The 26,862-nt window shown below is 52.7% G+C and overlaps 9 protein-coding genes across 9 annotated transcripts; 4 read left to right on the top strand and 5 right to left on the bottom strand.

Annotated features, from left to right (window-relative positions):
* Positions 1 to 440: 440 nt before the first annotated feature.
* On the top strand, positions 441 to 2,215 carry Triagg1_7406 (uncharacterized protein; the record flags this gene model as incomplete). The annotated part of the gene is made up of 5 exons (XM_062902138.1): positions 441 to 502; positions 585 to 622; positions 686 to 765; positions 829 to 1,533; positions 1,598 to 2,215. The coding sequence occupies 5 exons, from the start codon at positions 441 to 443 to the stop codon at positions 2,213 to 2,215; spliced, it is 1,503 nt and encodes a 500-aa protein (XP_062753724.1).
* Positions 2,216 to 2,909: 694 nt separating this feature from the next.
* Positions 2,910 to 5,737, bottom strand: Triagg1_7405 (uncharacterized protein; the record flags this gene model as incomplete). Its single annotated transcript, XM_062902137.1, has 2 exons — positions 2,910 to 4,938; positions 5,040 to 5,737. The coding sequence occupies 2 exons, from the start codon at positions 5,735 to 5,737 to the stop codon at positions 2,910 to 2,912; spliced, it is 2,727 nt and encodes a 908-aa protein (XP_062753723.1).
* A 943-nt stretch (positions 5,738 to 6,680) lies between these two features.
* On the bottom strand, positions 6,681 to 8,124 carry Triagg1_7404 (uncharacterized protein; the record flags this gene model as incomplete). The annotated part of the gene is made up of 7 exons (XM_062902136.1): positions 6,681 to 7,156; positions 7,227 to 7,283; positions 7,349 to 7,441; positions 7,537 to 7,669; positions 7,740 to 7,775; positions 7,836 to 7,905; positions 8,075 to 8,124. The coding sequence occupies 7 exons, from the start codon at positions 8,122 to 8,124 to the stop codon at positions 6,681 to 6,683; spliced, it is 915 nt and encodes a 304-aa protein (XP_062753722.1).
* Positions 8,125 to 9,073: 949 nt separating this feature from the next.
* On the bottom strand, positions 9,074 to 10,688 carry Triagg1_7403 (uncharacterized protein; the record flags this gene model as incomplete). The annotated part of the gene is made up of 2 exons (XM_062902135.1): positions 9,074 to 9,649; positions 9,711 to 10,688. 2 exons carry the CDS (start codon positions 10,686 to 10,688, stop codon positions 9,074 to 9,076), a joined length of 1,554 nt encoding a protein of 517 aa, XP_062753721.1.
* Positions 10,689 to 11,678: 990 nt separating this feature from the next.
* Positions 11,679 to 12,226, top strand: Triagg1_7402 (uncharacterized protein; the record flags this gene model as incomplete). The annotated part of the gene is made up of 2 exons (XM_062902134.1): positions 11,679 to 11,708; positions 11,765 to 12,226. The coding sequence occupies 2 exons, from the start codon at positions 11,679 to 11,681 to the stop codon at positions 12,224 to 12,226; spliced, it is 492 nt and encodes a 163-aa protein (XP_062753720.1).
* A 1,144-nt stretch (positions 12,227 to 13,370) lies between these two features.
* On the bottom strand, positions 13,371 to 15,234 carry Triagg1_7401 (uncharacterized protein; the record flags this gene model as incomplete). Its single annotated transcript, XM_062902133.1, has 7 exons — positions 13,371 to 13,655; positions 13,716 to 14,176; positions 14,248 to 14,299; positions 14,358 to 14,537; positions 14,612 to 14,705; positions 14,883 to 14,949; positions 15,027 to 15,234. 7 exons carry the CDS (start codon positions 15,232 to 15,234, stop codon positions 13,371 to 13,373), a joined length of 1,347 nt encoding a protein of 448 aa, XP_062753719.1.
* Positions 15,235 to 19,322: 4,088 nt separating this feature from the next.
* Triagg1_7400 (uncharacterized protein) lies at positions 19,323 to 20,208 on the top strand (the record flags this gene model as incomplete). Its single annotated transcript, XM_062902132.1, has 2 exons — positions 19,323 to 19,778; positions 19,876 to 20,208. The coding sequence occupies 2 exons, from the start codon at positions 19,323 to 19,325 to the stop codon at positions 20,206 to 20,208; spliced, it is 789 nt and encodes a 262-aa protein (XP_062753718.1).
* Positions 20,209 to 20,474: 266 nt separating this feature from the next.
* On the bottom strand, positions 20,475 to 24,193 carry Triagg1_7399 (uncharacterized protein; the record flags this gene model as incomplete). Its single annotated transcript, XM_062902131.1, has 4 exons — positions 20,475 to 20,508; positions 20,570 to 20,670; positions 20,754 to 24,041; positions 24,095 to 24,193. 4 exons carry the CDS (start codon positions 24,191 to 24,193, stop codon positions 20,475 to 20,477), a joined length of 3,522 nt encoding a protein of 1,173 aa, XP_062753717.1.
* Positions 24,194 to 24,879: 686 nt separating this feature from the next.
* On the top strand, positions 24,880 to 26,805 carry Triagg1_7398 (transcriptional regulator family: SGT1; the record flags this gene model as incomplete). The annotated part of the gene is made up of 2 exons (XM_062902130.1): positions 24,880 to 25,108; positions 25,172 to 26,805. The coding sequence occupies 2 exons, from the start codon at positions 24,880 to 24,882 to the stop codon at positions 26,803 to 26,805; spliced, it is 1,863 nt and encodes a 620-aa protein (XP_062753716.1).
* Positions 26,806 to 26,862: the final 57 nt, after the last annotated feature.

Below are 26,862 nucleotides of genomic sequence, written 5' to 3'. Positions count from 1 at the left end.
CAGCCTCTTCTCTTGCTGGGCGGGTTTACTGTATAGAGATAGCTAGCTATCTTGTTGTAATCTGGGATTTTATAGGGATAGTTGAGGCGTCCCGCATCTAAGCGAAAATGTCCCAGTCCAGCCGATTTGCGCCGTTGGGCCGGAGGGTACCTGGAGGTACTTCATGACGACTTTGTTGAGGGGCAAAAAAAGAGCGGGAGGCCGAAGTCGCGCTGCCCTCCGCATCTGCCACTTGTCGCACAGACAAAAGGTACCCCGCCAGTACCCCTCGAGTACCCGCCCGGTGCACAAGTCGTGTTCACATAATCAAGCATGGAGCTTCCCTAAAACCGGCGGGCCTTGCTATAGGCTCAAAGCTGATACACTTCTTTTCGACCTCCAACCGTCGACTCTCTTCCCCCATCAATTCACCACACAGCTCCTGTCAACGGCTGCCCAGCATGATTGCTAGCCGCCTGATACCCCGAAGTGCCATCCGCACTCTGCCCAGCAGGCAATTGACGTGAGTGCCCAGTTCCTCTCCCGCCGCTGCTGTTTCTGGCAGTGGAAAATCTCTCGCATCGCTAACCCGCATCTCTGCTCAGCCTGTCACGATGGAGTCGAGGATTTGCCTCTGCTTCTGGTTCGTCGCCCTGAAAAGAAGGAAAAACGACAGATTCGGAATACTGTACTAACACGGAAATAGAGGAGAAGGACCTCATCATCATCGGTGGTGGTGTTGCCGGATATGTGGCGGCCATCAAGGCCGGACAAGAGGGCATGAAGGTGAGGCATTGTCAAATCTGCTCGGCTGGTGATATCCAGAAGCTGACTGTGTTCTGTGTCTAGGTGGCCTGCATTGAGAAGCGAGGCACCCTCGGCGGTACCTGCTTGAACGTTGGCTGCATTCCCTCAAAATCTCTGCTCAACAACTCCCACCTGTACCACCAGATTCTCCATGACTCAAAACACCGCGGTATCGAGGTCGGAGAGGTCAAGCTCAACCTCGAGAATTTCATGAAGGCCAAGGAGACCGCCGTCACCGGCCTGACCAAGGGTGTCGAGTTCCTCCTGAAGAAGAACGGCGCCGAGTACATCAAGGGCACCGGCTCCTTCATCAACGAGAACGAAATCAAGGTCGCCCTCAACGACGGCGGCGAGTCCGTCATCCGCGGCAAGAACATTCTCATCGCCACCGGCTCTGAAGCCACTCCTTTCCCCGGCCTCACCATCGACGAGCAGCGCGTTGTCACCAGCACCGGTGCTATTGCTCTGCAAAAGGTCCCCGAGACCATGACCGTCATCGGTGGTGGTATCATTGGTCTTGAGATGGCTTCCGTTTGGTCACGTCTGGGAGCCAAGGTCACCGTTGTCGAGTTCCTCGGCCAGATCGGTGGACCCGGCATGGACACCGAGATCTCCAAGGCCACTCAGCGCATCCTCAAGAAGCAGGGCATCGAGTTCAAGCTCAACACCAAGGTCGTCAGCGGCGACACCAACAGCGAGCTCGTCAAGCTCGACGTCGACGCTGCTAAGGGTGGCAAGCCTGAGAGCGTAAGTAGTGAACCCAACCATAACCAGACAGCCCCGGTAGCTGGGCACTAACAAGTTATTACAGATTGATTCCGAGGTCGTTTTGGTCGCTATTGGACGAAGACCCTACACTCAGGGCCTGGGCCTGGAGAACATTGGCCTCGAGCTGGATGAGCGCGGCCGTGTCATCATCGACTCGGAGTACCGAACCAAGATCCCCCACATCCGCTGCATTGGTGACGTTACCTTTGGACCCATGCTTGCCCACAAGGCCGAAGAGGAGGCTGTTGCCGTCGTCGAGTACATGTCAAAGGGCCACGGCCACGTCAACTACGGATGCATCCCCTCTGTCATGTACACCCACCCCGAGGTCGCTTGGGTTGGCCAGTCGGAGCAGGATCTTAAGGCCCAGAATATCCCCTACAAGATCGGCACTTTCCCCTTCAGCGCCAACTCCCGAGCCAAGACCAACCTCGACTCCGATGGTCTCGTCAAGATCCTTGCCGATCCCGAGACTGATCGCCTGCTCGGTGCCCACATTGTTGGACCTGGCGCTGGTGAGATGATTGCCGAGGCTACCCTGGCCCTGGAGTACGGCGCATCCAGCGAGGACATTGCCCGAACCTGCCACGCCCACCCCACGCTTGCCGAGGCTTTCAAGGAGGCTGCCATGGCCACCTATGACAAGGCCATCCACTTCTAAGTCGGGAGGTCGTTGTGGTGTGAAACCGGTATGGCCTTTTGAGTCGAGAGGGGCTGGAGTCAATCGAAGGTTAGGCGTTGGAAGGTCTCTCAAGTCAATAGGTCATGCGTAGTGAGAAAACAAAAGAAATATAGATACGGGATGCAATGAAGCATGTATGCATACCCAGGGCTGCCAAAGGAGGCAAGTGTCTGAGTCAAACTGAATCTATTTGTAGAATCAAGTTGTTCACGGGTTGTATAATTATTACTTATAAATAATAAAGTCAAAAGAAGCAATGTTTATGATTCTCATTAGATGTAAAAACCTTAGCCACCGCTGCTCGTATGAAACCGATTTAATGCAGAGTGTTGGTGGAAAAGAGCAACTTGTTCGAGGTTCAGTCCATATGAAATCATCACTAGATAGAATAAAATGACGAAGGGTAACATGAAAAGTATGATTCTCGTCCATCTCTGCATAGAACTGTCAACCAGAATCTCATAAGCCATCTAAAGCCGTTCATGGTGGCCTATAGCGACAGTAACGATAGTAGAAGAAAATAACGATAGTAGTTGACACGTGAGGGAAACACTTGGCTGTTGATATGAAAGAAAGCAAGGTCTAATTATTATCCCCTAATGCCTATTTATTCCCAATTTGTATTCGCTATAACTCCTTAATATTTATTGCATCCAAAGACTGATATCAATATCTAAAATACTCCTCCTCCACGACGATGCGGCTGTGTTTGCCGAAACTGATTGATTAACCCAAGAACACCAACGTCCGGCTCTTTCGTGTTGGCCATGCTGCTGCTGTTTTCCTTGCTGATGCCCGGCGACGTTTGCCACATAGATTCCCCAAGCATAGCGCCTGCTTCGGAGCTCTCCCCTCCATGCTCTTCTGCAACATCAGCCTCAAAGGGCTCCTCGGGAATTTGGACCGCAGGGTGAGGGTGTGTACCTCGCGACGGACGCGGTTTATATGGCCCTCTACCGCCCACATTTGCGATCGAAGGTTGGTGGCGGGCATCCAATAGCATAGATGCCATAGGTGACGGTTGCGTGATGCTATGCCCACCCCTCGGGAACGCACCCAGCCCAGCTGTGCGGCTCCTATTTCTTCCCGTTTCCACATGCGAAGCCTGCATATCGGCTGCTAATGTGGGTGAATTCAGATTGGGAAACGCAGGGGGAGGATGGAATGGCTGAGTCCCTGGAGGCAGGTGTCCAGGGATGCCAGTTTTCGGATTGATAACATAGTTATCAAGAAAACCGTAGTAAGACGCAGCCATCTTCCCATGTTTTGTTGCATAATAATCCTCGCGGACATCTTTGGCTACGCCTCGACGAGCGGCAGGTTGGCCTGGCCCCCTTTTGAAGTCGAATTCGGCAAATGAACAGACGTAGCCCATACCATCGACATGCACCGTAAACTCTCGGAAGAAATCCACAATCTGGTCACTGCACTTAGGTAGTGACAGCAGTAGCAACAGGGGAGTAGTTATGATGCCTAGGATCTCTTCCAGAAAGATGACGACTTTCATCTTGTAAAGCTCCGAAAACTCCTGTTTAACTTCAAAGCTGTGCAACCTTCCCTGCCAATGATCAGGCATATAGTGAGTATACTCAACAACGTTCCTCAAAGCATACTCTGGATCGAACACTTGCGTTTCTTCTGACACCATTCCACGGGTGATGGCCCAGATGCCTCCAAAGATTCCCAGGTAAAACAAGGCGGTCCGGTCTTTTGTGATTTCAAACGATAGGAACAGTTCCGAGTCGAGTAAAGTGCAAACTGCAAGAATGGCCGTAAGTGCGCCAGACATGAAGGCAATACTCTTGGCGATATCTTCCGTCATGCGCTTGGGAAACTGGTCAATGTATCGGGTTGCGAACGGGAATGACATATGAAGCCTTTCGAAAAAGAGATGGGGAAGCTCGTTGAACTCGCGGAATTTCCACTCAGCAAGTGCGGTGTATTTGCGTGCCGCAGCTAGCTTGGGATCTTTTTGATACTCATTGTAGTACGTGAAGAAATAGACGATAATGACGTACGCGAGGACAATGGGGGCAAAGATGAGATTCAGCAACCCAGCAAAGTAGAATCGTTGCTTCAGCTTTTGACTCAAGACGCCTCTTCTTTCGGCACGTAAGAAATCTTGTTGTACTTGCCCCAATTCGTTAAATGCCATGTCAAGGATGCAGTAGTGGAGATACCACTCCATGGTCTTTGAAAACATCTGACGACCCCGCAGAAACGGGAACGGAAGCGACAAGTTTAGGATATCCTTGTTGATCATGGCGATGAGGTAGTTCTCCTTGCGCATCAGTCGATTGGCGATGTCGTGAGCATCGAGGCGCTCCTTTGACTGAGTGCCGATGAAGCGTCGTAAGTTTTGCGGCATATTGGCCGCTGTCCTAGGATTCTGGTCTCGTAAAGCCATAATTCGACCAACAACGTCCTGCCACGATATTGTCTGCATGTCCTGTTCAGGGATATCAAGAAGGACAACGAAGAATTCACGGATATGGAGTAAGCGGCGGATTTCGAAGAAGTATTGCACGGATTTCCATATAAAGAAGAATGAGTAAAGCCAGATGCCAAAATTCCACAGGCCGGACATCTTCTGGGTGCACTGAGGTACGACGACCTGCTTCAGCGATTGGCTGTGCGGCACCTTGCTGTAGTCAACACATTGCGTCAGAAAGGTGAGCAGCACGGCGACGAATAGAGTTTCTCTGCATCTCCATGTTAGCTCTACCGTTCGATTTCAACCAGGCTAAGAAGAGAGGGAAAAGGAACATGGCTCCCTCCCTCCAGCCTCCTCGAATGCACTTACAATAGTCTCAGGGCATTTGAAGACATGATACACCACATTCCATCGCCTTCATAGTAATTGTAGACATCTCTCATGAAGCTATCGAGATTTGTAATGTTTGCCCATCTCCACAGGGCAGCATTCTTGCGGTCGAATGACGGCCCCGCGTTCAATAGAGATCCGAACGGTGGTGGTGGTTGTGATGCCGCCGCCGCCGGCTGTGCGCTTGGTTTGGGAATGTCGAGTCTAGCTTCGTCAGTGGGCGGTCGCCACTGAGCCCGGCCGTGGCCTGACGAGGGTTCTGGGCTGCGGAAATGCTGCGCTTCTGCTTGATCGAGGGCTGGATTCGCCATGGCCTTGTTGGACTCGACGAGTAGCGAAGCGGGTACGTCGTCGTCCCCGTCGTCATCGTGTTGTGGCCACCTCATCGGGGGGCCTCGGCTGCCGTTGGAGCTTCTGCGAGGGCCCTGGTGAAGGCTGTTTGCTCCTGGCGATAACACGCCGTGGGCATTGTTGTTGCGTCGTGCGGCGGCAAGCGTGGGTGCAGGGATGCTGTCGAAGAGTCGGCTGGAGTCTCCGCGGGCAGGTCCCTGCCCAGGTCCAGCCTCGATATCATAGTCTGGCTCGTCGTCGTCGTTGTCGTAGGACCGTAGCTGTTCGTAAAAAGACCGGCCGCCTTGCGTAGACGCCGTGAGTCGTGAGAAGATCTTGGATGTCATATCGGTATCGGTATCGATATCGAGGCTCGCTCATACAGTTGACTCGGTGACGCACACGCCGACGCAGCTGTTGACCATGTTTTTATGTGGAATCGTCCGATAGATAGGGAGAGAGAACAGGAACAGCACAGGCGATGCACATATCAATGTTGTTGTTGTTGATGCTTCAAGTCAGCTGGTAATAACGACTGTGCTGCCTAGAGTCAGGTGGCTGTTGATGGCTGCTGGAAGCGTCACCGGGTGTCTACATAAGGTACCTAAAAGGTGGATTGTTGATCTACTTGTAGGCGTGCAGGTCCCCCCAGATCTTAGCTAAAGGGAAGCTAGCTGATTATAGAAGGGTGGGTCGCCGTACAACTACTCTCCTTTGTTCTACCATTGTTATTTTGTTCTAGTATTACTACTCTGTTCTGCTGTTGCTACTCTGTTCTACTAATGTTACTTTATTCTAATATCACCACTCTGTTCTATTATCGTTACTTTATTCTACTATTTGCTGATTTGTTCTACTATCAGCTACTTTGTTCTAGTATCGCTACTCTTTCAGGTAGTAGATATGCTAAGTTTTGTGATACAAGATGCTGTATAGACAATTTGACCACTCACAAGTCTATCACGAGAGATGAGGCGCTTGAACAGGCACCTTTGTTTCTCGTCTGGTCGTGTCCTCAATACATTAATCGCCCACTTGGGTTTTTGGCTGCTTTACACAGACTGTATTTGACCATGATCTATTTACTACCTTTTTTTTGTGGAATAGAAATAAGTAATTATAGCTCATAGCTTATTGCTCTGTATAATCTCTATAATTACTATATATTGCAAAAAAAAAAAAATTCTTTACAAGCTATCGTTTCTTTTAATGAAGTACGCTCTGGAAAAGTAAACCAATGTCAGTATACGAGACACCATCTTCGAAAAAAAAGGGGAAACAGAGCTCAACTCACTTGGAAAATTCATAAGCAGACCAGCAAATAGCAGTGCTGGGCATTGTTGTGACAACCCTGGGCCTGACTCCCTTGAAGAAGCCCCTGAAGCCCTCCCTTCTATACAGCAGCTTGCAGCCATCTGAGAAGCCGCTGACATTTCGAACTTGCGGATCCGAGGATGTGCCTCTTGTTTGTAGGATGGTCTTGATGACGTCCATGGGCGTGGTGAGACCAGCGGCAAAGCCACCGGCAACGGCTCCGGCGAGGCAGTGCGTGACAGGGTCATATGACTTCTGCGGGTTCATGGTGGTGGAGATGGATTCGTAGGCGAGGAACTGCAGGGCCGTGAAGGGGACGGTCATGGACAGTGTGGTTGGGTAAGAGATGTAGAAAGCGCCGAGGCCTTCGTTTCGGTAGACGTACTTGGCGCAGTCGACCATGGAACGATACATCTTTCGAGACTCTTGCATCTGCATACGCTGCTTGATGACTGGAGGGGAGTTGACGTTAGTATCCCCGTTCGCTCCTACGGACTCGGGGCAAATAGCACGACGACATACCATCGAATGGGTTCATGAAAGCATCGCTGGCGATTGTAGCTGCGGCACCGCTTGTGGCTATAAAGCACCAGGTTAGCCATGGGCAGGGTACACTTGGGGATCCGAGCAAAAGCGAGGCTTACCAGCAGCAAGAGGGTGGTGGACGCCAACTTGATTGCCGCCCATGGCATGTTTAACGGCTTCGTAGGTCGCAAAGTAAACAGCGTGGGCAGGACCTATGCAAGCACTGAGTTAGCTACAGGGGAAAAGAAGGAGAAGAGAAAAGAAAAAAAAGAACCGCGGCAAAACCGCAAACATGGGGGAAACATACCGGCTCCCACAATAACGCTGGACATGCCGCGCCATAAGCTGAAAACACCTTCGGTCCGCGCGATTTGGAAAGCATTTCGAAGAACGCTGTTGTGTGTTATCGTCCCATGCGGTTGTAGCACTTGCATTCGTGTCTATCGTCGCAAAGTTCCGCGTCAGTACTATAGAGGTTGAAGAAGAGGCTTTCGGCAACAAGGCAATTACCTTGATCGCATCAATGGGGTACATGACGGTGTGTTCCTGGATATTTGTCGTCAGCACATGTCCAGAGAGAATGTGAACAGTGGATCAGTCACTCACAGCAATCCCAGCAAATGCTCCTGCAGCCATGTTCTGCAGTAGCGAGAAGTTTGGTGGAAGGGATTCATAGCTAGACACACAAGCGCAGAAAACAGTCAGTACAAAATTGTTCAGGCTCGGGCTTCTTTCTCCCTCTTGAGTTTTACTTTGTCGCGCATTGCGAGCGCACACAACAAGAAAAATATATATCAAAAGTTCACAAAGGATAAGCATCGCCATGGACATGGGTGGCTGCTCACTCGTAATCCTCATCCTCCTCCACAGGCTTGCCACTTGGCGGCTGGACCATCTCGGCCACAGCGTCAGAAGCTGCGCCAAAAGTCTTTTGATTGATGGCAGCCAGGTTGGCAGATGAAGCGTGCTGAGGCAGCACGACGGCCAGCGTTTATACTGTCGGGGTTCGTCGAGGGCGAGGGTGAGGACGGAGACGGAGAGAGAGGCTGGCGGTCGGTCGGGCGGTCGGCGCTGGGATCGCAACTAAACAAAAGCGTGCGGGCGGGCGAAAGCAGCCGCGGCTACAAGGGCGAGAGAGATGAAAGATGATGCTGGAGCTGAGCTGACTGAGGTGTCCCGTCGAGGGTGCGGAGTCGATTGCAAGCTGAAGCTGAAGCAGAGGCACAGGCGGATCAATGGCAGCTTGAGAGCATTGGGGCACTTTGCGGCAGGTCGAGAGGGCGTGGTTTTTTCTGGCAGTCGACGAGGGAGATGTTTGATCGCGGCCGGCACAGTCTAGATATCCAGAGCGGATCCCCAGTAATCCGGTCTATAAAAATTTCCCACCTCTTCTCCGTTGACGGCCTCGGAGTCCGGGAGGCAATTGCGAGGTGTGCGAGCCCCACCTTTGGGTTTGAGTAGTTCAGCGGCGGAGTAATCCCGGGATATACGTATGTATGTACATTGATAGATACAGCAGCATGTGATGCAACATTTTCGAACCCGGAGCCTCGCCGGTGCATGTGGGAAAAGGGTATAGTTTCTTGTCAAGGTTTTGTTTTGTTTTGTTTTGTTTATTTTGTTTGAGTGAATGCATGTGTGTAGTACCTATGTATTGCATCTATTTGTATTGTACCTTAGTATGTATTTGGCATGGGCAAACGCTACGCCTTGGTGACGATGACGATGACGATGATGACGACGACGAGCATCTATCTATCCATCTCTGTAAGCTCAAAATGAAGGGGAAACAAAAAGCCAAAAACTCCGCTGCTGCTGCTGTTACACCCACTGCTACTCCTGCTTTAGAAACCAAACGGCCCATTGTTGAACTGAAACTTGAACTGCTGCCCGCCGCCGCCGCCGCCTGGTTGCTGGAACGCCCACTGCTGGCCCCCAAACGGTGATCCTTGGAATGGGTTTCCTCTCTCTTGGGAGTTGGGGTCGTCTCCTCTGTCAAACCGGGCGCGCAGTTCGGGGTCGCTCAACACCTCGTACGCCTCATTGATACCCGCCATCTTCTTCTCGGCCCCCTCTTTACTGAGGCCCGACTTCATGGCCTTGTCTGGGTGGAACTGCTTGGACGCCTTGCGGTACGCTGATTTGATCTGTCTCTCATCAGCATCGTGGGCAACGCCGAGAACCTTGTAGTAATCCTTTGTCTTGCTCCGCTTGAGTTCAATCTGTGCCTTGTTTAGAAGTGGGTTGATCTTGTCTCTCTTGTCTGGGTGCGCATTGGCGGCGTTTTCCAGCGTCTGAATGGCTGCCTCGAACTCTTCTTTCTTGAGTAACATTTTGGCACGATGCAACTGGCCCCAGAATGATTCTTCATTTAGCTGAACTGCCTCGTCGCAATACTTATCGGCATGCTTGCTAGTTGACTGTGACACATTGTTGTTAGTTTGAATCTTGGTAGCGTCATAGCACATCCACGCAACTTACCTCAACGTAAGCCTGGCAAACCATCTCGACCAGCTGTTCGTACAGCAGCACTCTCCCTTGGGCGGGTATTCTTCCATCTTGGCGTAGCTCGTCCACCTGTTCCTTGACGGTCTGGAGGAGCCCGGTGTCTTCTTCTGTCCCAACCAACCCCCTGCTCGCCGTTGTATACTGTCCCTTGCTCAATTGACCATTTGTCTTGGTAAATGCCTTGGTAATAGCCTTTTGCTGCTTGTGTAATTTTTTGCAGACTTTAGAGTCTGGGTCGGAATGAAGACACTTCCGGATCTGGCCGACGCCAGCGTCGAGATCTCCGAGATTGTAGAACGAAACGGCCGAGATGACGACGTGGGGAGAGATGTCTCCGGGACGCATCTGTAGCACGTGGCGAAGATCGCCAATGGCTTCTTCCAACTCGCCTCGCTCAAAGCGACAGTGGGATCGCGTCTCGCGCAAGGGGATGTACCTGGAGGCGGTAACGATGGCATCCCCTGCATGGTTGACGCATTCCTCCCATCGGCCCTCTTTTTCGGCAGCAAAGGCCAGCTTCATCGACTCCTCCGCCGCCGTCAGACTCTGAACGTCGGGGGAGTCCGACCCTTCGCCGGCCGCAGCGTAATCGGCCCTTGCGCCATCCCACTCGGCGGCCTTGGCCTTGATCTTGGCAAGCTGGACGTGGGCGCCTGAAAACCCAGGTTTGAGCGAGAGCACCTTGTTGAAATCTTCAGTTGCCAGGTTTGCGCGACCGAGCGACAGGTACGTGGTGGCCCGCTTGAAGAATGACAGGTAGTTGGTCGGATCTCGGGCGATGGCCGCATCGAAATAGGCCAAGGCCTCGTTGGTCTCGCCCTTTGTGAGATGCTCCTGAGCTGAAGTCAGGAGAACTGATACGGGCACATCGGTGGGAATGTCTTGCGCCAACACGGCGCCGGCCGATATAAGTGCAGCCGTCACAAGCAGGTTTGGCAGGCAAAGGCGCATCTTTGCGACAGTGGTGGTCGTGATCAAGGCCAGATACTAGAAAGGAGATTGAGCATGAAACTCGTGTCGCCGAACAATGAGCACAACGAAGCTGGTGAGAGAGACTTGAACAGATGAGTGCAGTCGCAAGAGTGAGACGTGTCAAGATACACGCATCTATATATTCGTGTTCTCGACTAGGCGTGGCACATGTGGGGAGAGCGGAAAGGGAAGTTATAACGCTTCGACAGATGGAGCCTGGCAAGGGAAAAAAGAGGGTATGCTGTCCTTTCCCTGTTAGCATGGGCCAGGGAACTAGCCAGGCTTACAGGGGCGATACTGCATTAGCACAGCACCCACAGCATAGCACAGGAACGAAAGCAGATGCGCCACACTATTGGAAGTGCTACGGTACATGATTCCATACATGGCCAAGATAGCATTGAGCCGAATGAATGGCCATGAAGCGCTTCCCGATTTCGCAGCCCGGCTTAATGATCTAACCAACCACCATCTACTACTAGGCTGCAACCCATAGAACGAGCTGAAGTAGCTGGTTTTAAACTCCAGAGCACGCTTGCAGGATCAGAACTGATGGCATTGAATTGGATGGCTGCTGCTGCTGACTGGGTAGTAGCGCTATGAACGTGCAGTCATTAAACATATAGTAGGTATACACTAAGAGCTACAAGAAGACACGGTGATTGCCATTTATACAGTCAAAAAACCACGGTAGAATTATCCTTTTATGATACAAATTACTCAGCGATTTATAATATTTTCAGTCATTGGCATTATTTAAATTTATTCGCAGCATGCCACTCATACGTAGCGCAAGCTCAGCTGTCCTTTTCCGCGCCAAACTCAACACCCACTAAAAACACATCCTTATCGTTATCTACTCCAGATTATCCTTCTCCAAACTAGCGACATCCCACTTCCAACGGCCCCCCGTTGCTCCAAGTCCTGTCCTTCCGCCAGCAAAACTCCCGGTCGTCCACACCCCGCGAGATGGCTTCAGAGCACCTCAGCCAGGAAGAGGTCAGTCTCCTTCTTCCTCACCCCTGCTTCCCGCTTGCGTGTGTGTTCTACCATAGCATTGGCTGACTCTCCATGCCGCGCACCTCCAGTTCTTCGACAAGCTCGGCCATCTGTTCAACCACAGAAAAGGCAGCGACCATGGAGCCATATACCTAACACAAAAACGCCGTAAGACAACGCCCGATCCCTCGTCAAGAGAAACCTCTCTTCTCCCTTCTAATTTCTCACCAAAAAAACAAACAGTCACATACGACCCCAACGAAAAGTCAACAATGGCAAAGCTCTTTCCCGACCTCCTCCCCAACAAGCCCCTCCCCATCATCATCCGCGCAACAAACGGCAAATCCAAGCGCGACCGCTCCGACAAGGACAAGCTCTCCACCGTCGTCCAGCCCCACGAGCTCGAGGCCTTTTACGTCCGCTACGCCGACGTCTGCAAGGCCGGCATGACCACGCTCAAGCCCAGGGACAAGAGCAAGAAGAAGGCAAAGGCGAAGAAGAAGAAGGCTACCGCATAAGGGGGAAGTATGGGGAAAAAGAGAAGGAAGGAAAAAAAAGAATTGGGGAAGATGGCAAAGGAATAGACGAGGCTAGCGGAACGGTTCGAATTGGCTCAAGAAAGAGAAGCAAAGACGGTGGTGAGGCCGAGATTTTGTTATCCGAGGTGGCAGAGTGATGTGTCTCGTGCCCCCCTCCGGTTGACAACGGCAATCTCGACATCAGAGGATTTCCTTGTTGGTTTCAGCGAGGCTCAACTATTTCAGACCTATATATAGCGCTCTATTCATCACCTAGCATCTTGTCCTCCATACTGTACTGCTCCGGCTACCAGGATTGACGGCTATGTAGAGGCCGTTGAAGCATCTGCTCTAGTATCAATGCAGACCAAAAGCAAGACTACGTCGGCCATCATTGCAGGAATGCAAATCGTTGTGGTAGCTTGATCTTTGGTTTGTTCGATTATAGGCTTCTCTCATATTATACAAGCCCCTTTATCTCACAGTCTGTGTTCCACGCCTGGTTTGATTTGTGCCCGAGACCACCAATATAACATTATGCGCGAGATGTATATGCCATGCCCACCATAGTAGTAGCCCCTTGTCATTATACCACCTAATCTCCTGTTCTTTCCTACGCTCAGGCCTCAACCTCCAGGCTATAGAAGGCCATGGCAGTTGGGTTCTATATGGAGGCATCCTTCGCCGCCCATCCAGCCCGCAAAATCACGTCACGCTTGAAACACGCATCTTCACCACGCCCTCCTACGCACCGCTTCGAGAACCAGATAGAGAAGGAAATAAGAAACTCAATAACCACTGTCACCACCTTCTGCTGCTCATTTCCTTGCCAGACCCAAAGACATAAAACTCAATTTCTTTTTACCCCTGATCTTCCAGAGTGACATCCTATCCGGCCAGTCGGAGCTGGTTTCGATGAAAGGATGCCCCTTGATTGAAATAGAACCCCCACGACTTTAAATATAGCATGTCCGCAAATAATTTTCAGCAACCCTAGACGAACTGTGCAAATGAAAGTGATAAGAAGTGAACAAGGAAATCAAATAAAAAGAGATGAACAACCCAGTGAAAGATCATGTGTCAAATGAAAAACGGGACCCAGAGTCAAAAGAAGCCAGGCTGAGATGACTCGGACCTAGACCTCCTACATGATCTGGTCCTGTGTCAAGCCAGCATGAGCGTCAGTTTCCATGCTGTCGCTTCCGGCCTGGTTCAGGTATTTGACGAAGCTCAGGTTGAGCGGTCGGCCGCCGTACTGGTAGCCCTGGAACTTGGCGATTGCCGTCTCGGCAGTGTCGGCAGAGTCAAAGCGAACGACGCCGGTGCCTCGAGATCGGCCGCTAGGCTCGTACTGAATCTCGGCTTGTTCCACCTTGCCAATCGTCGTAAAGAGCTCAACTAGGTCGTCATTGCTAGTCGACCAAGGGAGCTATAGCTCGTGTCAGCACCAGCCCAACAGATGGTGCATTGAAGGACGGCCAGAACTTACATTTCGAACGTATATGATCTCGCCCTTTTCCGTACCGGCGGTTGCATTGTCGGTGAAGGGATTGGGGAGTACGGTTGGCGGAGCGGCAGCACCGAAATCGCCACCACCCCCGGCACCTGCACCAGGTCCTCCAACGCCGCCGCCGAATCCCCCACGTCCGCCGAAGCCTCCGCCGAAGCCTCCGCGACCACCGAAGCCTCCGCGACCTCCAAAGCCGCCGCCGAAACCACCGCGCATTCCGCCGCCGTATCCTCCACGACCACCGAAGCCCATGCCGCCGCCGCCACCGGCAAAGCGGTCCTCGCGAACTTCAAGCATGCGGCCTTGCCAGTCGTAGCCGTTGAACTGTTGGATAGCGCTCCGTGCATCGTCGGGACTCTCAAAGACGACGATTCCTGAACCCTTAGGTCTGCCATCGGGACCGACGTGCACATCAGCACGCATCACTCCGCCAATTCGGGCTGCACGAAAGCGTTAATGCCACGGTACATTTGATGATGCAAGTATGTGATGAAGCAGCGGCCCAACTTACCTGCTTGTCGGAAAAGGTCTTTCAAGTCCTGCCAGCCGACATTGTAGGGGAGCTAAAAGGGGGGTCAGTTGAGATACTCTCACGACAAATCACGGACAGAGTGAACAGACGTTGGCAACGTAGATTTGACGGCCACCGCCGCCTCCACCAGCACCGCCACCACCGGGGGGGCCGCCAGCATATCCTCCAGCGTTGAATCCTCCGCCGGGCATGCCACCACCACCGCCGCCATATCCGCCGCGGGAGCTGGTTCCCGTAGCACCGATGAAGCGAGGTTCAGCTTCGCGATCCTGATGATTGGAACATTAGAAAAACCAAACCGTCGGCGCCAGGCAACATGGGGTTAGCATCGGGATTCACCCACCTCTCGAACGTAGACAAGGCGACCCATTAGGTTTTGGTTGCTGAGTTGAGCAACGGCCTGCTGAGCTTGCTCCCTTGTAGCATATTCCACAATTCTGTTACCACCAGCAGTTAGCAAACAATGAACAGGCAGGCGGCGCAAGAGAATTGGAGAGAGGAACTTACCCGCATCCCTACAATTATTCCCAGGACAACGTCCCAACCCGTCAACCCAACCATCCATCAAAACCAGAAAGGGAAGAAAACTACAAAAGAAAGCCAACCAAAGCTACGCGATGAAGCCCACCTTCGACATTCCATTTGGAAGCAATAGTACATCGGCAAAGAGTACCTCTCCAGCTGTAACATTGGGGGTATCCCTGGTCAGTTTTTGATCTTTTTTCACCGTGCCCGTGTTCGTAGAGTCCTGATCTCACCCTGTCTCATAAAGTCCTTGAGATGATGCCACTTGACGTCGTATGAGAGGTTGCCGACATAGACGCGGCGGTCCTGCTGGGACGTCTCTCGGATGTTGCTCATCATCTGCTCTCGGGCTGCGGCCCGTTCTTCGTATGATCGATGGGATTGCTGTCCCGCGTAATTGCCAGTGGGACCACCGGCTGGCGCAGCTCCCGTTCCAGTCATTGGGGAGCGATCGCGGCCCCGTCGATAGTCGTCCCGACTATTTGATCTGCTGCGAGGCGAATAAGACCTCCGACGAGACTGTCGGCCTGGACTCCTAGATCGTCGCCGAGGTGATCGAGACCTCTCACGCTATGGGCCGATCAGTACAAAGAGTTTTTTTCAAGACGAGAGAGAAGGTAAGTTGTGACGTTGGTAGGGTTAAGCTAGGCTAGGTGAATGGGTTATCCGGAATGCAGTCGAGCCACGGGCTGCCCAAGGTGACACTCGGCCTGTTTTCATAGGTAGGTAGGCATTATATATGACTCCCCAACAAAGAAGACGGCGCATTCAATCCAAGCTGGGCATTTGCCACGGCCGGGCAATTGAGCAGACGAGCTTCACAGCTTCGTACCGCAAGCTCGACTCTTGCTCGCGACGCCTCCCCCGTGAGATAGGGCATAGGAAACAAGGTGGCCACTGCGGGGTGTGCGTCGTAGGATTTTGTTCAACAAGGCCAAGGCGCGAGGCCACAGGAAGTTGGTGGGCTCGCTCGCACCAGGGCGAGAGTGATGAGATGCGTGTAGGTAGGAGAAAGGGCAGGCCAAAGTAAATGATGAGAACTTACCGGTCGGTAGTTATCGCCGGAGTCAGCTAAAAGACAAAGGTTAGAAAACTGGCGCTGCAAGAGCCCTCTCCAAAGTAAAAGGAAATTGTGCCAAAAGAGATGGAGGAAAAGACGGCCTGATTGAAATAATAGTCATGTACCCGGGTAGTGGTGGGGTGTAAAGTGATGAGAAGTATGCGGAGTAGCAAGGCGGGAGCACATGCAGGTAAGGGGGGTCAATGATAATGCAGTGGACGGAGAGAGGCGAGTCGAGAAGAAGGACGTATCGGCCGGCAACGGGGGCGACAAGTTACATCCAAAGTGGTATCACGTTGAATGAAGCAGAGGCGTCTCTGGCTGCGATTCTTCGGAGGGTTTCAGGTACTGTAGTGAAGGGGAAAACAAAAGACAAGGGGCAAAGGGCAAAAGCAAGGCAGAGGTGGTTTGGAAAGGAAAAAAAAAAGTCAACCGGGCGAGTGACGGCACCGAGGCTGGCAGCACGCGTCTTGCGCCAGAGAGCAAAAGAGCGAGAGAGCTTGGTGCGAGTCGAGCAGAGCTGGAGCCGGCAGACAGAGGCAGAGCAGAGAGATATAGACAGACGGGAGGCAGAGAGACGAAAGACGTACCCATGGCGGTTTATGCGATACAAAGGAGGAGAGAGGCTTTGTGCCTTGTGCCTCGTGCCTTGAGCCTTGTCGCGTGTGCAGTCAAAGGCAAACCGGGTGTCTCAACAGATTGGAGGGCAGCTCGAGCCAGGTCGCGACGACGGCAGAATTATGGGCGGCTTCTGGTTCTGGAGAGAGGGCAAGCCACAGCAGCAGCAGTCAGCAACAGAACGCGAGGGCTGCAGTGCTCGTACAGTACAGTACCAGTAACAGTAAGTCGCAGTTGGGAGGGGGGTAGGACAGAGGCGCATGGTTATTGTTCAAGCCTGGTGGTGAGAAGGGGAAAAGAACGCGCGGACCGGGAGGGGACCAGGCGACGAATGAGCGTGCAGAGGCTGAGGGAGGACGGAGGGGGCCAAGATGCAGAGCTGTGACTACTACTACCTAAACCGGCGCAGCGAGAAGCAAGTCCCTTGCAAGGCACGACGAGGCACCAGAGCTAGAGCAGGTTGATGGAAGCAGGGGGGGAGCAGCTAGACTGCAGATCCTGCTATGGATCAATGGATTGCTTTTTTCCACGGGGGAGCTCGTACGAGGAACAGCACAGCACAGCACAGCACAGCACAGTGCTTGGGACGAGCACGGTACTGAGGATCCAGCCAAGTTGAGGTTACCAGACTACTTCAATGGTACTAAACTAACCCACTACTTGGTAGGTGAACTGGCAATGAGCATATATGTAGGAAAGAAGATGCTGTGCTGTGTGCTGGAGGGAAACAAAGGGAAAAAATGAAAAGGGAAAATAACGGAAAAGGAAAAAAAGAAAAAAAAATCTCAAAACACCAACCCGGTCAAGGTGATGGGTGGGCAGGGGGGTCGGCAGCATTGGCTCGTGGGCCGAGCTGGTGGGAGTGGGAGTGGGAGAGGCAGAGGCAGAGGCAGAGGCAGAGGCAGAGGCAGAGGCAGAGGGAGAGGGAGAGAGGAGAGCCCGCCAGCAAAAAAAAAAAAAAAAAAAAAAAGTCAAGTCAGGCCAGCAGCGAGCTTTCACGCGCATGTGGTAGCAACAAAAGCGAGTTGGATGCATCATGCACGTCGCTCGTTGCGTCCAGCTTTGCAGCGCGCTGCGTGGGAGGTGTGGCCACCAGGAGGACAGTACTCAATACGTACGTGGTTTTCTCCCAACCTTAGCGCGGATTGAACCCGGGGAAAAAAATATGATGCTGGTCCTGGGTCGGATGCTTGCCCGTGGGAGGAGAAAAAAAAAGATGATGTATGTACCAGCGTATGGGACTCGGTTCCGGGGACCGCGCAGATGGGCGAAAAGCGCTCAGGGAAGCTCCCACACCCGGCCCTACGAGGGGACAAGGGGGGACGGACGGAGACAAAAAGTAGAGTTTCCTCCTCCTTGGTTCGTTTGCTCGGGACGGACTCGTGTGGCCGGGGCAGCCGGGGGCGATCCCTATTGGAGGCTTTCGCGGGCTGGAGTGTGCAAAAATTAAAAAAAGTGGCGGCCTCGGAGTGCCGTGCAAGTACGATGATGGAGCAGGGCAATGGGATTGGATCAATGCGAAAGGAGGAAGAGGATCAGGAGGAGAGAGGAGAGAAGAAGGCCGGAAGGGGCAAGTTCTAGGCCAGGCAGCACGTGTGGGCTCAACATAGCATTAGCAGCAAAAGCGCATCAATCGATGGCACTGCTAGCTAGAGCCTGTGCTAGAGCTAGAGCACTGATCGCTGAGGCGGCTCAACAAGGTGCAGCGCGGGAACAGCGGAGCAAGAGCGCTAACACCATGGCTAAGATGCCCTACCCGAGAAGATCGGTGAGGGGAGAGCACATCAGTTCAGCGGCTAACCTCGACTAACCTACTTGGCCTACTAGGCAGCTGGACAAAGAGCTGAGATCACATACGTTCGAATGGAGAGCACCGTCTGGTGCCTGACTAAGGCACTTTCAGGGTAGTGGATCAAGCTCCAGGTCACTCAGTTCAATCAGCCGGGAGCATCATGTACGACTGCCCGTTCATCGTGGCCCGGCTCCAGCTCCAGATCCCACCCTGCCCTGCCCTGGGCCCCTTGCTCGTATCGGCACTGCTAGCAATACCTACCTGGAACGACCCAAGTCCAAGGACGTGCTGGTACATACATGGCAGCCCAAGTATCTGGCTGGGGACCGGCCCGGCATTGTGTGCGAGCATCGTGCCTGTGCCTGTGCCTGTAGGCCCTCTATGCTGGCGTGTTTTGCGGCAGACAAGCCCCCGGCCCCCCGGCCATCGCCTCCAGCTGTCACCTCAGGCGTGATTGGCCAAACTGCCCTTCGCCTGTTCGCTCCGAAACCTGGCAGCTCTGGGTCTGTTGAGTTGTCTCCCCGATGCATGATGCAATCCCAGAGACGGGGGTGCTGTTCCGACGGCTGGGGCCTGGCACCCAATGAGGCCCCCGGGATGACTAACCCACCCGGTGAGGATGCGATGCGATGTGATTGCTGCGATGCGATGCCATGCTCATAAGCTACAGGACGGCCTCGCTTTGTGTAACGTGCTAGACCTAGACCATGGCCAGAACCTGCGCATCGTACATAGATAATGCGCAATTCGCAGCCAGAATTGCCATTGGCTCGCGAATAGTAACAAGTATTCATATCTATTACGTCGAAGATACCGCAAAGACGACAGACTGGCCATCTCATACCGACGCTCCTCTATGTACATGTGCTGGCCCCCCAAAAAAGCAAAGCACCGTGCATCTACCTTGGTAGCTCCCCACGCCGGATCCACTTCCAGCTTTCATCGAGTCGAGTTTGCAGAGGCCCCTCGTACAACCGGTCAATAAGAATCCCGCAGCATCGCTTGTCGCATAGCATAGGCATAAGCCCAAACCAAAGCCAGCTCATCTCCACGATTGCAATGGCCTCCCCTTGCATCTCTCGCGCCGCACGATGCCTGGCCTCGACCGCCCGCGGCCCAATCGCTCGCCGCACTGCGCCAGCCTCGTCCCTCTGCCGGCGGCACTACCACTCGTACGACCACCCGTCGACGCCGCCGTTCGGGACCGTCGACAGGGAAATCCTGGCCGCCGCCTACAAGCACGTCCCTGAGCACGGCTTCTCGCTGCGCGCCATTGGCCTCGGGGCTCGCGATGCTGGCTACCCTGACATCAGCTCCGGCATCCTGCCCGACGGCCAGTTCAGCTTGATACGCTACCACTTGGTCGCGCAGCGCGAGAGGCTGGCCGACAGGAGCCGCGAGCTGCTCAAGGAGGGGGATGGGGATGGCTCGTTGACCGCCGTTGGCGACAAGGTGGCTGCCTTGACGTGGGAGCGGCTGGTGGGCAACAAGGACATCATACACAGATGGCAGGAGGTGAGTTTCGTTTGCCCGTGTCTGTCTGGTCGTGAGACACACACACACACACACCATTGGGCGCCTTCGCTGACCCCCGAGTGCGCTATTGTTGCAGGCCCTGGCCATCATGGCGCAGCCCAGCTATCTGCCCAAGTCGCTGGCCGAGCTGGCCGCCCTGTCTGACGACATCTGGTTCCTGGCCGGCGACAAGGCCGTCGATCCGTCGTGGTACACCAAGCGGGCGGCTCTCTCCATGGTATACAGCTCCAGCGAGCTCTTCATGACCAACGACACGTCACCGTCCTTTCTCGAGACGAGACAGTTCTTGCATCGAAGGCTGGGCGAGGTCCAATCTGTGGGGGGCACCGTGGGAGCCCTAGGCCAATGGGTTGGCTTCACGCTCAATGCAGGCGTCAATGTCTTGAGAAGCAAGGGCGTCCCTATCTGACGTTCTAGACACAGTCCGCATTAAGCCACATTCCTCATCCTTGTCTAATTTACATCATAAGAGTCATGTACAATAGTATCAGCATCTCAAGGCTCCCCAACTCCCGACGAGTTTTGCTCGCCACCGTTTCATGTATATACACATTCGCCTATTGTTTTTACCGCCCCATGAATGAAGCAGCGCCCCGGAAATATTGCACAAACTCTCTAATACACCTTGCCCACGAGATATACTCACAGCTCGGCCACAAGGGGCAGACTGTGACTCTAGATTAGGGTTCGTTGGCGGGGATCGGTCAAGCTGTAAGATAGATTAGAGAGTTAGCCTTAAAAATCAAGGTTTGAATACCAATGAAACTGACCGAATAATCTTGACATCTTTGTCCAGCCTTGCTCGGCCCTCAATAGCATTCGGAGTGATCAAGATATATTGCCGCGATACTGATCGTCGAGCAGCATCCACCTGTAGTGTCATACCATTCCATTAGCAGCTCACTCTCACGTCCCATTTTCCATTCTCGTAAATCCGCAGTAAAAATGACTTACCAGCATGTTTGTGCTGATTGCACGGTTAACATTATCCATGAAGACGTCAAACTCGTCCAGACATCGTATTGGTGATCCAATGGCTTCCCACACGGAGAGAAGCATGCATATTGAAGAAAAGGACTTTTCGCCTCCCGATAACGTCTTGGTGTTGCGGCCAGACGAGCTCTTTCGAGTCTTGTCGGGCTCAATCTGGAGGTTGACCTTTCTGTTCCGGTGGTCAATGTCGATCTTGCCTCTAAACCCACGCTCACTCAATAGATAACTGAACTGAATTCGTATCCGAGCGCTGATTTGCCTCTGAAACATTCTCCATAGGTGAAGCCGGTGCTCAATGGCTTGCTTCAGACTCGCAATGGTGTCATCTACGTCTCTCGTCTTCTTCATCACATCCTCGTATCGCGTTCTGGCCTCGACAGCTCGGTCGTAAATCTGTTGGTCTGTGGCTCCTTGTCGAGCCTCTCGCTGTGACAGCTGCTCGCGGACCTTTGAGTATTTGATCTCGAGACTTGCATATGTTTCGTCTTCAGGGATATGAACGCGATCCGGAGATACTTGCTCGGCTTGTTGGGTGAAGTCGGCCACCTCGGCAATCTTGTGGTCGCGCCTGGCCTCTGCCCGCCGCCTCTCGTTGATCTCGATATCCCGCCTCTCAAAGGCGGCATTCTTTTGAGCGACTGCAATCTTCCTAAACGACTCGTGTTTCTTGACTTTGTCTTCTGCTTTGGCCACGCGGCTTTGGTGATCCTTGCGAACGTCCTTTTCAGCATCGAGACGTGCCTTGGCCTCTTCCGCCTTTTTGCTCAGCTCTCGCTTTTCCAGTTTCAGGTTGCCGTACTGCAGACCAAGCTGCTCCTCTTCGGTTTGTTTCGCTTCTCGCTCCTCCCGCAGCGCCATAAGACGCCCGTCAACGCCCTCAAACGCATCCAGATCCAGTGAGATCCGCTGAATATCCGCCTGGATTCGGCGATTATCGCTTTCCAAATCCTTGAGTGCTCTTTGGTGTGCTTTGAGGTCAGCCTCGCAGCCCTCCAATTGCTGACGCGCTTGCCGCTCCTCGATGATTAGATCCTTCACCTCCAAACCTAGCTGCCTGAGGTTCTCCTTTTGCACAAGAAGCCGCTGGGCAGAATCTGACTGCATTCGAGGAGCCAAGTTAGTCGGCGTAACAGGACTTGTGCCTATGGTTCCGAAACGGTTTGTGATTCTCAGTCCATGGCCACGTTTCCCTCTGCCGTCGTGGAAGCAGATGCATGCCACCACATTTCGGGGAGGACCGTTGTTATCGATCATTACCCGCTCTGCTTCAAGACGGTCCTTGACTAGGATGACCTTTTCGATCTGGTTATTAATAACAAGCTGCGACCGAACGAGCTCATTGTCGAAGGCCAACACTCTGAGAATGGTATCGAATTCGGCATCTGGCTCTTGGGCGCTGGTATCAATTGTGCCTCCATACGCGATATAGATTGGTGGCTGTTTCCTCAGACCCATTCGTTGAATCATATTTGACAGCTTTGTTTGGTCTCTCTTGCTCTGCACAACGAATGCATTCAGATTCTCACCAAAAGTCTTCTCCAGGATGCCAGACCACTCAGGCTTTCGGAGCGTAACGTGGGTGCCGAGGGGACCCAGCGGCTTGCTTTCGAAACCAGTTTCCCTTTCAATGGCCTTGGCCAGCCTTATGAGGTCTGCATCATATCCATCAAGGGCTGAGCCGCTGCTCTGTTCGAGATCTCTGACCCCCTTTTGCGCCATTACTACCTCCTTTTTCTTTTGTTGTAGCAATTCTCCAACTCGCTTTGCCGCTTCTTTGGCCGCCGTTATTTTTTCGGAATACATTGGCGCCCTGGCCCTGGCCTCTCTGGTTTCTTCATCTACTCTCTTCTCCTGCGCTTGTGCCTCGGCGAGCTCCTGGTCTTTCTGTGCGCGTGCAGAGCCCGATGCGCCGTCTAAGCGTTTTTCTTCCTCCTTGATCTTGCTCTCACATAATTGTATGTCTGTCCGGAGAGTTTTCAGCCGCATGTGCGCATCTCGCTCTTCGCGCTGCAGTTCTGTTTGTTTCCTCTTGGCGTCATTCCACGCAGCCTCTGCCTCCAACATTGTCTCTTCAAATGTGTTTTCTTCATTGCCGAGAGCTTCTCGGGCCTCTTGAACCCGAACCAGCTTCTCTTCTTCTTTTGCGAGGGCTTCTGTCGCCTTTTCGCAGTCCGCTTCCCAGGAAATGAGCTCTTCGTCGCGCCTGTTCAAGTCGGCGTTGCGCTGTTCTAATTCTCTTTCCCGCTCGACGACCTGTGACCAGACAAGCTGGTTCCTATAGTGCCTTGCCTTTTCGCGAAGGCCCTGGTTCTTCTGGGCTATCTCGGCAAGTCGTTGGGCATCGTCCATTTCCTTTTTAACATGGCCAATCTTCTCGTTGAGATCCTCGCGGAGAATGAGCGTCTTATCCAATGTGTCTTGAGACATTTTGTAGTCATTGTCCAGTTGCTCCAGTTGGACACCCGAAACGAAATACTTGTACTTTTGCGCTGGGGTTGCGGCGTTGAGGAACTGTCGCGCGTTATCTTGGGAGAGGACTGTCAGGGGGTTCCCTATCTGCAAGGCATACCACTCCGAGATTTCGTCAACTTCCTGCTTTTTGGTTGAGACCACCTTGCCCTGGTCCGTCTTGATCTTGAAGCCACTGCTGCCAGATTTGGAAAAATGGCGTTCGACCGTGATGGATGCTCCGTAGATGTCGGGCTGGTATGCATCGGTTCCAGCGTTCTTAATCTTGACAACAAGACTTCCTTGGTCACGTCCCTCCTTGACGAAGGACTTTAAGCTACCACCTCTGTTGGTATCACTAGCCTTGCCACCGAGGCATAATGTCAGAGCCGTCAGAACAGCACTCTTGCCACTGCCGTTCTCTCCCACGATGAAATTGATCAAGGGACCGAGTTCCACATGCAATCGTTCGTGGCACATGAAATTATAACAGGTGATGCTTTCAATAATGCCACTCTCAGCGACCATGTTGTTGTCAAAGGTCTGTGTCGTGGTGCGGCGCATCAGCTTCTGCGTAGCTTGCTGGTCGTCCCAATCCGTATGCTCCAGGTGTCGGAAGCCATTGTCTCTCATCAGTTCGTATTGTGTCTGCGGGGGAGACGCCGGAGCGTCGTCGTCATCGTCATCTCCATCGTCGTTTTCGCTCTCAGAGCTGGATGAACCGTCATCTCGTCTTGTCTCTGCTGCTCTACTGCTCGAACCCTCTGCTCCGTCATCAGCGGATAACCGGACTCGTTTTCTCTGCCGCCCGCGGTTAGCCAGCTGATGATTGCCCGGCATGCTGACATACATACCGGCTGCATGCCGATGGCCATGGATGCATGCGCTTCAGTGATATCTGCGGTTCCAGCCTGTTGGCCTGAGGCTATTCGTGATCGCTTGAGAGGCGCCATGGTCGATGGTGGTTTGCGGGTTGGGACTGGCACCAGTCACACAGATCGGGAAGTGTAAGGGAAGGCTGGAAGGATGCGATGCTCGATGATTGAAGAGTATTGATTACATTAACGCATAAGCAGGGCCCCATCTCAGTGTTGCATGCATCCTGCAATCCCTTCTGGCCGATAAGCGATGCGATGAGGCTTGTCCAAGTCCATTAAGTTATTCTTGCGCGTTGACCGCGTCGACCGCGTCGTGGGGTAAATCAGCTAGGCAGTTAGGCAGCTAAACAGCGGGCATGACTAATGGCGCCCATCATGCGCTACGGGCACAGCACAGGCATGTACATGGCTGTGAATCCATGATGAGCAACGAGGACATAATGCTATCTTCAAGAGCATAATTTGTATTTTTATATATGTATATGTATCATTTATTATTGGAGAAGCACAATTATTAATCAGGATGCGAAATTGCTTGGAGAGAATCCACACGTGCATCGCTATAATTGCCAAATGAAGATGATATACAGTAGCCAGCACTGACAGAATTTCGATAGGCGGGGCCTAAATCAAGAACAGCACTCCATCTCAAACCTATATCTCTTCCAGCCATACTCTACACTTGATGTCTTATCAATATTGATCTCTTCGCCATGCGGATGACTACAAATCAGTGCGAGCGCCCCTCCTCACGATAAAGCATGTCCAACGACGGCAATGTCGGCGAGACGGAAACCGCCGTAGAGCAGCTCTCTGAAAACACCGTCGAGTACATGCTCTTTGTCGTGGAGGACCAGCAATCCGAGGCCCGTAAAGCACGTACTCGTCTCGAAGCTATTCGAAAAGCAGCAGTTGAGCTCGTTCAGTCACTCACAAAAGACTACATCTGGCAGCGTGAGGGGTTTGAGATTTCGCTGAAGAGCGAGCATGGTGAGTTCCCTGCAGCGGCCCTTGCAGTTTCTTCAAAGCTTGCTCTAACTGCTTTATCTCTAGGACTGCTGTTTCTACATGGCACCACCGACTATGGAGATGCCATTGAGGATGAATGGCTCATTGTCTACATTCTCTGTGAACTGACCAAAGCCCATCCCGATCTCTGGCTTCGAGTGGGAGACTCTGATGGAGAATTCCTCTTGGTCGAAGCGGCCAATGTCCTTCCCAGGTGGCTGAGCCCGGAAATCGATCGCTATCGTGTATGGATACATCTTGGAAAGATCTTTCTCATACCCCTCAGTTCCAAGGGTAGAGACGAGTCCGAACAGTTGCCGCTCCTACAGGCCGTCACGTTTCTACGATCAAATCCTGACGCCCTGGTTCACCTCCCTGCCATCGATTCTGAAGCATTTCACAGATTAAAAAAGTATCCGGATCAAATCTCCAATTCCATCCACCATGCTCTTGTTACAATCCCCAGGGCAGTAGCCTACATTTTACATGCTCTTCCAAAGACCATTGCCCCTGCCGTTGAACACTTTTACTTGAGAGATGCCAACTCACTGAAGCCCATTCTATCCTCATCGGCCTCTTTGCAATTTCCATCAGAAGACCTCGTCACAGTCAGTGTACGATTCAGCAAAACCCTGTTTGCTCAGCTCAAGTCCCAAAGATTCGACACACCACCAAGGTGGGAGGCCCTGCTCCGGAAAAATACAAACGTGGAGCTGCTCTCAAAAGAAGACCAGAAAAAATTCGAACATTTAGAGACTGGCATGAAGCTCACCTGTGGATTCGAGATGCTTGCAGCCAATGCAGAGAGTAGCAAGAGCAGAGTCGTCCGCGAGATGGCCATCATGTTGGAGGATCTGCGAGAGGATGGAAGTTCATGTTTACCATCCAATGAAGACATGAAGCTGTGGGAGAACGCCGGCAGAGATGATGATGATTCGTGGCTTGATATTAACTATGAAGAATTTGAGCGTGAGCTAGAAGGAAAGCAAGCCCAGCCTTCGTCTTCAAAGGCGGCGTCTGGCTTTGGCGAAGCCCAGACACAAGAGAACCTGAGAAAGATAGTCTCGCGTTTCGAGGCTTTCCTCAACGATGACACTGCGGGTTTGGATGGTGCTGAGCTTGATAGAATGGACGTCGACGATGATGACGAGGACGATGAAGAAGATCAAGACGAGGAGGTGAGCTTCGATGAAGAAGCATTCTCCAACATGATGAAAGAAATGATGGGTATCGCTACAGCAAACCCTAAAGAAGGAGGAAAGGCTCGTAAAGTCGAGGCGGTCGAGGACCGCACCGATAGCGATGCAGAAGAAGACAGGGACATACAAGAGCTTGCCTCTCGCATGGAGGCCGAGCTCAAAGAGTACGGCACCCTCCAGCTCGATCCGCAAACTACCGAGCGTGCGATAAAGTCAATGGAGAGCGTGGAGAAGGAGAAGGAAAAGAGTGATCGTAAGCAAAAGCAGCCGCTACAAGGAGAAAGCAGTCACGCGGCAGATTCTACCGATGACGAGGATGGCGAGGTCGACATTGACTACAACCTGGCCAAGAATCTTCTCGAGAGCTTCAAGAGCCAGGGAGGCATGGCTGGCCCTGCGGGAAACCTCATGGGGCTCATGGGGTTCCAGTTACCCCGTGATGAAGACAGCGGGAGCGAACGCGCGGATGATGCGCGATAGCTGAGGCGGCGTGGTGCAAACCATGCTATTGGATTTTGTCGTTACACTCTGCTTTTC

This window comes from Trichoderma aggressivum (assembly GCF_033847375.1).
Source record: "Trichoderma aggressivum f. europaeum strain CBS 100526 chromosome Unknown scaffold_032, whole genome shotgun sequence".
NCBI classification, from domain to species: Eukaryota; Fungi; Ascomycota; class Sordariomycetes; order Hypocreales; family Hypocreaceae; genus Trichoderma; species Trichoderma aggressivum.
This window is presented reverse-complemented; position numbering and strand designations above follow the sequence as displayed.